The sequence below is a fragment of the Agelaius phoeniceus genome, chromosome 30, assembly GCF_051311805.1.
Source record: "Agelaius phoeniceus isolate bAgePho1 chromosome 30, bAgePho1.hap1, whole genome shotgun sequence".
In the NCBI taxonomy this organism is placed as follows: domain Eukaryota; kingdom Metazoa; phylum Chordata; class Aves; order Passeriformes; family Icteridae; genus Agelaius; species Agelaius phoeniceus.
Genome location: NC_135294.1, coordinates 4,445,568 through 4,457,871, shown reverse-complemented (window position 1 = coordinate 4,457,871; position 12,304 = coordinate 4,445,568). Strand labels below are relative to the sequence as shown.

Below are 12,304 nucleotides of genomic sequence, written 5' to 3'. Positions count from 1 at the left end.
CTCCAGGAGGAGAAGAGTGGCTGTCACAGCCAGGTCCCCTCCCCAGCTGGGAACCTGTCACTCCTTCCCTGAGCCGCAGCGAGATGGTGACGATGGAGAAGGGAATTCTCCTCTCACCGTGTCCCAAGAGCACAGCAATGGATGGATGGATGGTGCTGATGGGACCAACACCATTTCCAGAAGTCCAGGAGATACCTGGGAGAAGCAGGAGAACCCACAAAGCTCCGGCCTGTAAATGCCAAAGGCTTCCAAAATGTCTGGTTTAGGCTCAGGGAAGGATCTCACCTTGCTCCTGCTGGGAGGATCCACTGGGATGGGCTGAGGTGCACCACAGCAGCACAGAACTTTCCAGGTGCTTCATCCCTGGGCAGCAGGAAACCTCAGAGAAGGGGAAAACACAGTTTTCCTCCATGAGGGTGGCAGGAAGGGAGGTGGCTGTGGCAGCCCCAGGAGCGTGGGAGCCGCAGCATCATCCCGCTGAGTTTCCAAGTTCATGGAAAAGGTTTTCAGGCACAAATCCTGACCTGGTTCTAAGCTGCCGTGCTCTTCTCTGCCCAGGAGAGCAGCAATGGAGTGGAGCAGGAACAGGTGATGTGAATTTATCACCTGAATCCAGAGATAACCCCAAGATCCTGCCTTTGCCTCAGCTCTGGATCAAGGCAGCAGCTGGCCCCACGCAGGTCCCGTCCCATCAGCAGCGTGGAGGAGCTCAGACAGGGCTCTAGGAGAGAGATTTATCTGTGGGATTCCAGGAAGGGCTGGGGAAACCTCTGTGAGGTGCTGAGGCCCAGGTCAGGAGCCATCCCTGGCTCGGTGATATATTTAGAGCGGGATAATGTAAGTGACAGGAGGGAAAAAAAAAAGAAAGAAAAAAATCTGTGGAGGAGGTGCAGATCCGTCCCCTTGGCTGGGAGTTACTGGATGATCCGAGCCAGGGAACAGATAGTTGGATTTCCCTTATTTCTCCCTTCAAATAAATCACAGCTCCAGAGGCCTTTAAACTCTGCAACATGATCTGTTCCAATAAGGAAGGGAATGAAAGGCTGCGTCTCTCTGGAAGCCTTCAGAGCCATAAATCTCCTATGTACAAACACAGACCAGATTTCCAAGTGCATTTATTTTATTGTATTGTTTTAACAGAAAAATCAAACTGCAATAAACTCCGTCCCTCATTAGCTGTCTCCATATCCAGGCCAAATGTTGCTAACGAATAAAATCAGGACAAAGGAATGTGGATGTGGGTCCAAGGCCTGGCCGGGCGCTGACCCCTCGAAAGGCATTTCCCTCTGAGCCTCCCAGAGGTGTGGGATGAGGGGAGCCAAGGGGGTGGCTCCTGCACTGCCCATTGCTGCAGGTCTGCTGGGGATTGTCACCCTAAATCCAAATCCAGCATCCCCCACCATGGACCTGTCATCCGTGCCAGGCCCCCACCACAACAGCTGGAGTTTAATTTAGGGGTTTCCTGCTTCGGTTTGTTGTGGTGCACCCCAAGAGCAGCAGGAACAGGCGGCACTTTGGGTGGGTGCCCCCCAGGTGCCCCACGTGAAGGGGCTGCAGAATTAGGGCTGAACTCCTTAAGCACCAGGTCAAACCCCAAACTTGCTCCGGAGCTGTCGGTCGTTGATCATCTGCTGGCAGTCCTGAAGGGCCTGGCTGCTCCCAGAGCAGCTCTGGGGGGGACACAGAGCCCAGGGACAGGGACGTGCCTGCCACTGGTGGCGGCGTGGCCCCCAGTGCCCCCATGGGTATTCCCAATGCCCCCAAACGCATGGAGGAAGCAGGGCTGCTCCCAAACACGGTTTGGGATCTTCTGTGACTTGGTGAGCTGCAGGGAAAAGGCGAGAATCAACCCCAAGCAGGCCGGGGAGGAGCGAGGAGCCTGCCTGCAGGATTTATGGCACGGAGCTGCCGAGCCCAGAGCAGCGCCCGCGCCGCGCGGGTCCCGCCTCAGCCCACGGAGAAATTCCTGACTTATTGAATCACATTTGTCATCCCTAAATACATATGCAGGCCCGTGTTTCTGAATCCATAAACATCTTTAACTAACTCGGCTCGGCTCGGCCTCTTTCAGCAGTAATTTATATTTAACTTTTTCCATATGCAGGGCCTGTCGCCTCGGTGTCATTTCCGGGAAGGCCAGGGGGGCCGGGGGGAGCTCGGCGTGTCTTGGCCCGCTGGAGCAGCCCAGCTGCTGGCACGGCTCGAGAAATCCACCCGCCAGAGCCAGTGCTCATTAATCATCTGAACTACTAAACTGCCAGCTCCTTTCAAGATCTTTCAAGAAGTGTTTTCACCCAAAATAGAGTTGAAAACGCGCCGGGCCCTACTTTCAGAGTCTCATCCATCTGGCCATTATGGGGAGTGTCAGGCGGCTCTGACAGACAAGGCTGCTCTGTTCGAGGGGCCCCGGCCCCACAGCCTGTCATATCACGGGGCTGATGGCATCTGACAGCTCCATTTGTACCTCCCCCAGAGATGAAAGGGCCGCTCCTGGTGGCAGGAGAAGGGCAGGGCCACAGGGATGAGCAGGGGCAGCATCCCTGGCACCGTGCTGGCCCCAGGGACACAACACCCAGAGATCTGTCCCCCCAAGCCCATGGCTGCCCTGGGGCTTGTGACCATCTGGGGTGTGATTAAAGGTGGGGGGCTGTGCCCACTGCCCACTCCTGGTTGTGGTGTTGAGCTCTCCCTGTGCTCTGCTGGAGCTGCCAGCCCTGCCCTGGCTCCCATCTCCCCCAGACTCACCTGCAGCATGTGGGTGCTGTGCACACCCCAGTGCTCACAGCCAGTCCCCAAACCCAGCAGAGCAGTCCCAGTGCCCCCCACAGCCAAGAGGGCTCAGGGTCTGCCCCACATCAGGACATCCCAAAATCATGAGAGCTGCTGGATCCTGGTGCTCCCCTTGGGCTGGGTAGGACCCTCACGAGCTGCCCCAGTGCTCAGACCCAGACCCCAAACCCAGCAGGACAGTCCCAGTGCCCCAAGGGGTTTCCCCATGGCCAGGAGGGCTCAGGGTCTGCCCCACACCAGGACATCCCAAAATCACGAGAGGTGCCTGATCCTGGTGCTCCCCTTGGGCTGCTCCCTAGGTAGGACCCCCCCCTGAGCTGCCCCAGTGGTCAGAGCCAGTCCCCAAACCTGTCAGGACAGTCTCAGTGCCCCAAGGGACAGTCCCAGTACCACAAGGGACAGTCCCAGTGCCACAAGGGACAGTCCCAGTGTCCCAAGGGGTTTCCCCACAGCCAGGAGGGCTCAGGGTCTGCCCCACACCAGGACATCCCACTCAGAGGTGCCGGATCCTGGTGCTCCCCTTGTGCTGTTCCCTAGGTAGGACCCCCCCGAGCTGCCCCAGTGCTGCAGGACACAGCACAGCAACGTGGAAAAGCTTGGGAATTATCGAGGAGCAGCAGCAATGGGGACAGAGCACATCCCTGCAGCCAGAGGAGCAGGCACCCAGCCAGCCCCATCCGTCCCAGCTGTTCCCAAAACAAAACCCAAGCAGAGTCCCAGAGACTGTGGGAACCCCAGAAGCAAGGAAAGGCTTTTGGCTCCATTTCCATTCTGCCCAGAACAGGGCTCTTCTCACCTCTGAGGGGCACTGTCCTTCTCCAGCCCGTTGGATGTTACTGGGATTGTGCAGGGAATGGGAACAAAACAAAACCCCATAAAGGCAACACTGCTCCAGCAGAAACCAGGAGTCCCTTTGATAGGAGCTCTGCCCACAGGAGCAGAGCTCCTGGCCTGGATGCCATCCTCAGTGATGAGCAGCCCCATCCTTCTCATCCAGAGAGGGAAAACACAGCAAATCTTTTGGGTGCAGAGAAGACGGCGAGGGTTCAGCAAGAAAGATCTTTAACAGTCCCCATCTCTGTCCTGTCCTTCTCTCTCAGACCCCCCCAGCCACCCCTCCTGCAGGAGCTGCTCATGGAGAGGTGGCACCAGGACCTGAGGCTCCCACTGTTCCCCATCTTCTTTGGTGCAGCAGCATCTCCCTCTCCCAGGGATGCACCAGTGGTGCTGTGGTGGGCACCTTTGCAGCTGTGGGGGACACAAAAAAGGCCATTTTGGTTCTCTGTTCCACTGAGGTGTCTGTAGGAAGGGTCTGTCAGAAGCCACCAGATGCCCAGGATGCTGCATCCTTCATCTCCTTCCAAATTTTGCCAGGTCAGGAGGGGTGATCCATGAATTTTGGGACCACAAGGTGTTGGAAGAGGTCACGTTGCACCCTGCACAGTGTTGGGTGTCCTGTCCAGCTCTGCTCAGCTCGTTGGGGCCAGCTCTGACAGCACAGGGTCAGCGTTCCACCGTCACCTTTGGCAAAGGCACCTCCCTTGTGGGTCACATCCTCCTGTCCTGTCTCCCTGCACCACGCTGGAAGGTGGGATGAAGTCATGGCAAAGCTGCTCCCGGAGGTTTCCATAAGCACCTTCAGAAAACACAGGGGTCTGTGTAAATCTGTGTAAATTCTGTGTAAATCTGTGTCAATTCTGTGTCAATTCTGTGTCAATTCTGTGTTATTGGGACTCAGGCTCCAGGACCCTGCTCGGTGCACGGAGCTGTCAGCTGAGCGCCCTCCCCTGCTCTCCAGGGAGCTTCAGCTGAAGTGTTGGTGTGTCAGGATCAGCACTCCTCAGTTTGTCACCACAATAAACAGAGGGTGACAGTGACCCGGCCTGCAGGAACAACGAGCAGGATCGCTGCCACATTCCTGTGTCAACCTGTGCGAGGAAACGGCCGCGGCCCCAGGGCTTTGTCACCTGCCAGGGCCCTGTGCTGGACTGTCACTCTGCACAAGAGGGAAACCATGGCTGTGGTCACACTGGGGACCTCCCGTGGGTCACTGGTGACCAGCCAAGGCCGGGCGTCCTGGTGTGGTGAGGATCACGTCAGCGTGTCACTGCCGAAGCTGGAACCAGAGCTGCTGGAGGATTTGCAGCACACACCAATCCATGGCCAGGGCAGAGGCAGCAGCAGCTCTTCAGCCGTTATCCAGAGCCAGAGGAAAGTCCACTCCCATCTGTGGCATTCCTGACCACTGCAGTGCCCCGGCTGCTTCCCACACTCTTCTGGCTTTGGTGCCTTGAGGTGTTTGTCCTTCTCCACTCACCTCGTCCAGCCTCTTGTCACTTGTGCTGTCCCACTGCTTGGAGTGGCTGGAGGTGGCCCCACAGCAGAGCAGCGTGGGGCTCTGGTGGGCACACACAGCTCCACACCTTGGCGCTGCCCTGGCTGCTCCGTGTCACCGCTCAGCTGCTCCTGCTGCAGAGCTCCAGCTCACAGCCTGGCACAGGACCTCCACTGCCACCTCCAAGCACGGCTCTGTCCCTCCAGGTCTGCTCTCAGCTCATGCAGCACCAAGTGTGCCCCAAAGCAAAGCCCTGACCCCAGGCTGGGCACGGGGATGCTGCTGGGGGGACAGGAGGTGTCCACGCCACTCTGGCTTGCAGGACAAACAGAGCCCATGTTCTCCGTGGCTTCCACCAGTGCTCACGTGGAAAGAAAAGCTGCTTTATGCAGCTGAGGAACTTCTCATCCACCCACCATGGCTCTGCATCCCGACCTGACCCCTTGGGCAGGCTCCAGCCCTCGAGGACGCCGCGCTCCGCTCCGGACTCTGAAACGCCTTGTACGTCTGCGGGCAGCCACCTCTGCATCACCTAAAAGACATCGGGGATTTTTGTGCAGGAGAGGAAGGAAAACAACAAGAAAAAATAGGGCCTGGCTCTTTCATTCACGCATTTATTGGGCGGACAGCATGGCTGTGGTCAGCTGGGCTTCGGCCTTCACAGACGGGGATATTTATAAGGCACGCGGAGCGGCTCGGCGTGTGCGTCCAAGTCATTCCTTCCCCGGCACAGGGGATAATGTTGCCTTTGTTCAGCTGCCTCGGGCACAGCAGAGCGTGCCGTGCTGCTTGGCCGGGCCCCTCGCCGTGCCCCGGTGCAGCCCCGCTCCTTCCACACACACTGCGGCCCCGGCAACTGCCACCATAAATCAATAGGAAAGGAGAGGCTGCCAGTTAGACTAAACAAGTGCATTTGCAAGGATTGCTAACCCTCATTAATCACTCTGACAGTCCTAAAAACACATTTCCCCTTTAATGACTGTATTTGGATAATCAGAGTTTTTTCCTCGCGAGTGACGGTGGGCGCGACTTCGGCGGCACCGGGGTCACCGGCGAGTCAAGCGCTGCGGGTCCCCGGCAGCTCGGGGTGAGCTGGAGAAGGTGCTGCTGTGCCACGGGGAAAGGAGCCACCAGCACAGCCCCAAAACTGCTGTCCCCACGTCTGACACCCACTGGTGTCCTCCCAGCCCCAGCTGAATTTGAAAAGGTCTTTTTCTGTCTCTTCGCGTTCCCTTTTAGGTGACTTTTGCCTCCTGGAGAGGTCTGAAACCTGGCACATTTTTCTGTATAAATGATGCAACACATTAATGCACAGCACATTATGAAAATGGTAATTCAAACCCATACAACTCTAAATTAAGCCATACATTATCCGACCCACTCAGCCATATATTTTGCAGAAAGACAGGATTGAATCAAATCAAACCGAAACTGTGGAGTGCAGGTTGTTAGACAGAATGATTAATAAAGTGCATCCCAGTGCTCTTATTATAAAATGAATTCCGCAATAACCTGGGCATACATTACACAGGGAATTATTTAATATATTGGCAACGCGACTGTTCCCCGGCAGCTCAGCCCGAGTGCCGCCGCTATCAGATGATACTCGCGGTGTTTACACGGTCTGGCCCCGCTGCTGCAGTCCTTAGGGAGGGGAAAAATATTCCTCAGGGAACCTCCTGCACAGCAGAACTCATTCAGGCAGCACCCAGCCCTGCTGTGGGTGAAGGGAAGGCGCACGGGCTCGTTTTGGAGCAGGGACCATCCTGGCACGGGGAGGGTTTGGGGGAGAGAGAGGATGGAGCTTTGCCGTGAGGAGGGATCGCCCAGCAGCTCTGGGAGGAGGCTCTGGCAGGATGAGGCTGTGCACCTCCTCGCTCTGTGCCCTGGCTGCTCCATGGTTGGGATCTGGCACGGCCCCCAAAGCCCGGAGCAGCTGTGCCGGGTGCGCTGATTTCGGCACCGGGCTACCGCACCTCGAGGCTCTGCGGCATCATCCTCCCACCCCGTGGCACGAGGTGCCCAGCCACAGCCAGGGATGGGCATGGTGGGACAAAATTCCACTGCAGGAACCTGAGACAGGCCCTAGCACGAAGCCACAGGCAGGATTTATGATGGGGACTGGCAGTGCCCGAGCGAGGCCGACACCAAGCGGCATCACTGCGGGGAGTGGGGGCCACATCCAGGGAGAAGTGATGCTCCCGAGCGCCAGGGGGTCTGGGTACCTCCAATGCCAGCACAGAGAACACATTGGAGCTGCTCTACCCACCGCCTGTGGCACCCTGCTCCATGGCCAGCATCTGCTGCCACAGGGCTCAGCATCCAGCAGGGACACAGGAGACACCCGAGGGGCTGCACCAGCCTGGGCCGGGCACCCTCTTCCTGCTGTGCCCACAGGACAGAGCAAAAACCCACAGCAAAGCCCCCCTGTGCCAGCCCCAGCCCTCATCCAGCAAACATCCCACCTGGAAGGAGCAACACCAGCACGGCCACAACCAGAGCCCAGCCACGTCCACACAGGGCAAGGGGCAGCCACAGACGCCCTAAACCAGCCTTGGGGAGCTCAGCATGGAGCCAAACTGGCCCCTGGACCACCAAATCTCTCCTGCTGCCATAGGAAACCCCAGCTGGGCCCTCCCAGCGGCCGCACGCCCGCAGCCACGCTCAGGCACAGGCAGGGAAATCAAAATCCCTTTGGCAAAAGTAGTCCCTGTTCTCAGCGCGTTATTTTTCAGCTCAAAGGACACAAAGGAATTTAAACACAGGGCATAAAGCAACATCGAGAAGGCAATTAACAGGGATTAATTGCGTGACTCACTGAAATGCAACACGAACGAGGCAGAAAAAGAATAAGTGATGTGGGGCAATGGGGCATGCAGGGTTTGCAGGGGCAGCTTGGCCGGGGGTCCCAGAGCTGGAGTGAGAGCGCCTTCCTTGGGGCACGGAGCAGGCAGAGCCCCCCGGCACGGTGGGGATGGAGCCAGACCATGTCAGAGCCATCCATCACCCTCCTCCCGCACAAAGATGGAACGGGAGCAAGCAGGACCCCCCCGCACCGAGATCCGGAACACAACTGCGCCCCCAAAACCGCACCCCGGGAGGGGGTGAGCACCCGCGGGCATCACCGCTCTGATCCCGCTAAACGCCTTCTCGAACCTTCCCTCCGCCGCCACGCCTGGGGACACGAACACGCGGGGATGGGGACGGGGGCGCGGAGCCCGCGGGGCCGCGCCAGGAGCGCACCCGGGGCTCCTCCGGTGCCGCCGCTGCCGCGGGGCTCCTCCGGTACCGCCGCCGCCGCCGCTAGATGGTGCTGGGACCCCGCCGGACCCCCGGGCAGGGACGAGACGAGACCAGAGCGTGGGTTACAACCAAGAGCCGTTTATTAACAAAATCAGACTTACCGGGGCTCGTCCGCCCGCCCGGGGCCGCCGGTCCTGCCGCTGCGCCCGCCGCTCCTCCGGTCCCCCCACCGACATAAGGGGGGGACACGCGGGGTCCTGCAGCCCCCGGCGGGGCACGGCCTGGGGTGAGCATCACCCAACCGGTGTAGCCCCCCCCGGCCCCGGACACAGCGCAAAAAGAAAAAAAAAATACCAAAAAAAAGGAGGAAAATTAAAAAAAAAAAAAAACCACAAAAATTTTTAAAAGGAAAAAAAAATTTTGAAAACCCCAAAGATTAAAAATAAGGAAAAAATTACAAAAAAAAATTACATCTGCAAGTTACAAATGCAGAGAACAGAATCCCAGAGCGATAAACGCAGAAGGGAAGGAGGAAAATGCCTTTTTTTTTTTTTTTTTTTTGCTTTTCCATGTGTGGCAGGAGTCATGCAAGAATTTCTCGGGGGAAATTAAGAAGGGGAAGGAAAAAAAAAAATTCAAAAGAAACAGAAGGGGAAAATCAAAGCCCCACACCTGCAAAGTAAAGAGGGGATTTTTTTTTTTTCTTTTTTTCGGGTTATTATTTTTTTTTTTTTTTGGGACACAGACTTTTTTTGCATACCATTGATTCATTGGTGTATAATGCACTTATATTCCCAGCTTTAAGCTAACATACAGTAATAAATACAGAGTCCAAGGAGGGCGCGGGGGGCTGGGGCTGAGCCGGTTACTGATATCCCAAAGCCGAGGCTGACGTGAGTCTTTGGCCGTAGAGAGCGTACGGGGAGTAGTAAGGTCCGGCAGCCGGCAAGGAGGGCACGGGCAGGGCGCCGGCCGTGGGCAAGTGGCTCTTGCCGTAGGGGTGGTACCTGTTTAGTCCCAAAGTGTGTGGGCTCCTCAAGGAGAGCGAGGCCGGTAAGGTGTTGGGGCTCCCGGGGGCGGCAGGCGGGAGGTGCAGGTGGCAGGAGGCCGCGGAGCCCAGCCCGGAGGTAGGGTAACCCGCCAAGAGTTTCTCGGCCCCCGGCAGGGCCGTGTGGGTCCGTAGGTGGGTGAGCAGCTCCTCCGAGGTGGCAAACCTCTTGTCGCAGGGTCCGCTGGCAGACACCCAGTTGCATATGTGGGGCAGGGGGTCGTTCTGCAGCATGAAGCCGTAGGTGTAGAGGGGGTGGCCGGGCAGGCTGGGGGTGCCGCTGGAGGAGAGCGTGGTGTGCACCGAGTGCAGGGGGTGCGTGGGGTACACCAAGGGGTATCCGCTCTTGAGGCTGCCGGGGTCGTGCACGCAGCTGGAGCAGTTGCTGGAGCCCAGGTGCGAGGCGCTGTGGTAGCTCAGGCAGTACGGGTCCCGGCATAATCCCTGCATGAAGGAGGGCGGCGAGGCCCCGGTGAGCGGGCTGGAGCTGGGCGGTTTGCCCGGCAGCCCCAGCGCCCCCGGCAGCTGGCTGCCCACCAGCCCCGGCTTGGTGGGGTCCAGCCCGGGCACGAACTGGGACGGGTAGCCGGCGTAGGCGCCGACGATGGAGCCGTGGTAGCCGATGCTGGAGGGCGGCAGGGGGAACACGGAGTGGCCCGGCTTGTAGGGCGACACGGGGGCCACATGGCCGGCGGGCGGCAGCGCGGGGGGCTCCGACTTGCGGCCCGAGGGGGGCTCGCCGTGCGCCCCGGCCTCCACCACCCCGCGCCCCAGCGCCCCGCCCGTCCCCTCGGGGCTGGGCTTGCCGCCTTCGGGCTCCTTCTTCTCCTCGGCGCCCTTGGGCTCGGGGTGCTGCGGCGAAGCCCCGCGGGAGCCGCCGGGCGAGGAGGCGGCGGCGTGCGGGGGGAACGGCGGGCACGCTGCGCTGGGCACCCGAAAGCCGGCCTTGTCCGCGCCGCCCTCCTTGCGGGGCTCCCCGCCGCCCTTCGAGTAGGGCTTGAAGCTCGACTTGTCCTCGGCGGGCGCGTCCCCGCTGCCCGGCGGCTTCAGCGCGGCGGGCCGGGCCGAGGGCTCCTTGTCGGCGGCGGGCGCGGCGGCCGCCACGGCGTTCAGCTTGGAGGAGGGCGGCGGGTCGGGCTTCCCGATCTGCGAGCAGGTCTGGGCCAGCAGCGCCAGCGGGCTCTTCTTGGCGTCCAGCTGCGGGCGGAGCGGAGCCGGTCAGGGGGGACCCCGACGGCGCCCCCGCACCGGCCTCCCCCCACCGCCGAGAGCCCGGGGCCGGGCCCGGCACCGAGCCAGGGCGCGGGGATGGGGGGGACGGGGCGGGGGGACGCGCCCGGCCGGGGGGAAGAGGGACCGGGTGGGGTGTGGGGGGGGGAGCGGGGCTGCGGCGGCGGCGGGGGAGGGAAAGAACGGGGTGGGGGGAGCGGGGACGCCGGGCAGGGCAGAGCTCGGCCGGGAGAACCGGGAGCGGCGGCCGGGAAAAGCTGGGAGCACCGGGAAGAGCCCGGCCGGGAGAACCGGGAGCGGCGGCCGGGAAAAGCCGGGAGCACCGGGAAGAGCCCGGCTGGGAGAGAACCGGGAGCGCCGGGCTGGGAAGAGCCCGGCCAGGGGGACCGGGAGCAGCGGCCGGGAATGCCGGGAGCACCGGGAAGAGCCGGGCTGGGAGAGAACCGGGAGCGCCGGGCTGGGAAGCAGCCGGCCGGGGGAACCGGGAGCGCGGCTCCGGGGGTGCGAGGCGCGGTCGGGGGCGGCGGGCACTGACCTCGATGGGGCTGACGGGCGTGGAGGAGAGCGGCTGGAGGTACTCGGGGTGCAGGAGGTGGCCGCCGTGGGCGCTGAGCATCTTCAGGACGCGGATGGGCAGCCGGCTGGCCTGGCGCAGCGGGTCAGCGGGGGGCGGCCGGGGCGACGGGGCGGCCGCGGCTCCGCGGCTCGGCGGGGTCCTCGGCCGGGGCCCGCCGGGAGCGCCGCTCATTTGGGGCGGGGGAAAGGGGGGGGGTGCCCGGGCTCCGCGGGGCCGGGCCGGGCCGGGCCGGGCGGGCGGCGGAGCGGCGGCGGCGGCGGCCCCGGCGAGACGAAGCCCTTCCCCGGCCCCACCGACACGTCAAATAGCCCCGATGGCGGCCGCGCTCCGAGGGGGCCGGCGCCGCGCACCAATCCGCGCCCGGCCGGGCCCCCGGGGCGGGGAGAGCCGCCGGTGGGGGGGGCGAGCCGCCGCCGCTCCGCCGCCACCGCCCCGCGCCGCCGCGCGGGGGAGAACCGCGGCACCGGCCCGAGAGCGGCAGAGGCAGCGGCTGGCGCGGCTCGCCCGGCACGGCGTGGCTGGCACGGCTCGGCATGGCACGGCGCTGCTGGCACGGCCTGGCACAGCTCGGCATGGCAGGGCACTGCTGGCACAGCTCGGCATGGCGCGGCATGGCACGGCACTGCTGGCATGGCATGGCACAGCTCGGCATGGCACGGTGCTGCTGGCACGGCATGGCACAGCTCAGCATGGCAGGGCACTGCTGGCACAGCACAGCATGGCATGGCTCGGCGTTGCTGGCACAGCTCGGCCTGGCATGGTGTGGCAAGGCATGGCACTGCTGGCACGGCTCAGCGTGGCACGGCATGGCATGGCACTGCTGGCACAGGTCAGCATGTCACGGCGTTGCTGGCACGGCATGGCATGGTGTGGCACAGCATGGCACTGCTGGCACAGTTTACCATGGCACGGCTTGGATGACATGACATGATATGGCATGGGATGACTCTGCTGGCACAGTTTACCATGGCATGGGATGGCACTGCTGGCACACCTGGGCATAGCTTGGCTGGGACACCTTAGCAGGGCATAGCATGGCACTGCTAGCACACCTTGGCATGGCTGACACGCCATGGCACAG

General features: G+C 61.5%; 1 protein-coding gene across 3 annotated transcripts; it reads right to left on the bottom strand.

Moving 5' to 3' along the window:
- Positions 1-3,171: 3,171 nt before the first annotated feature.
- On the bottom strand, positions 3,172-11,622 carry ZNF703 (zinc finger protein 703). 3 transcript variants are annotated; one of them, XR_013185598.1, is made up of 3 exons: positions 11,182-11,622; positions 8,530-10,613; positions 3,172-6,408 (listed from the first exon to the last, which is right to left on the bottom strand). XR_013185598.1 is itself a non-coding variant. In XM_054650691.2 (2 exons), exons 1-2 carry the CDS (start codon positions 11,392-11,394, stop codon positions 9,234-9,236), a joined length of 1,593 nt encoding a protein of 530 aa, XP_054506666.1. In that variant the 5' UTR covers positions 11,395-11,622; the 3' UTR covers positions 7,880-9,233. The 3 variants fall into 3 exon arrangements, 1 of the variants encoding a protein (XP_054506666.1); XR_013185599.1 differs by having other exon boundaries at positions 3,172-5,657; XM_054650691.2 differs by lacking the exon at positions 3,172-6,408 and having other exon boundaries at positions 7,880-10,613.
- Between the last annotated feature and the right edge of the window lie 682 nt (positions 11,623-12,304).

What these genes read in the sequence shown, in the direction of transcription:
- ZNF703 (XM_054650691.2), bottom strand. Translation starts at nt 11,394, where the DNA reads ATGAGCGGCGCTCCCGGCGGGCCCCGGCCGAGGACCCCGCCGAGCCGC. An exon ending in CGCCCGTCAGCCCCATCGAG is followed by an intron (nt 10,614 to 11,181) that starts GTCAGTGCCCGC and finishes CTCCGCCCGCAG; the next exon opens with CTGGACGCCAAGAAGAGCCC.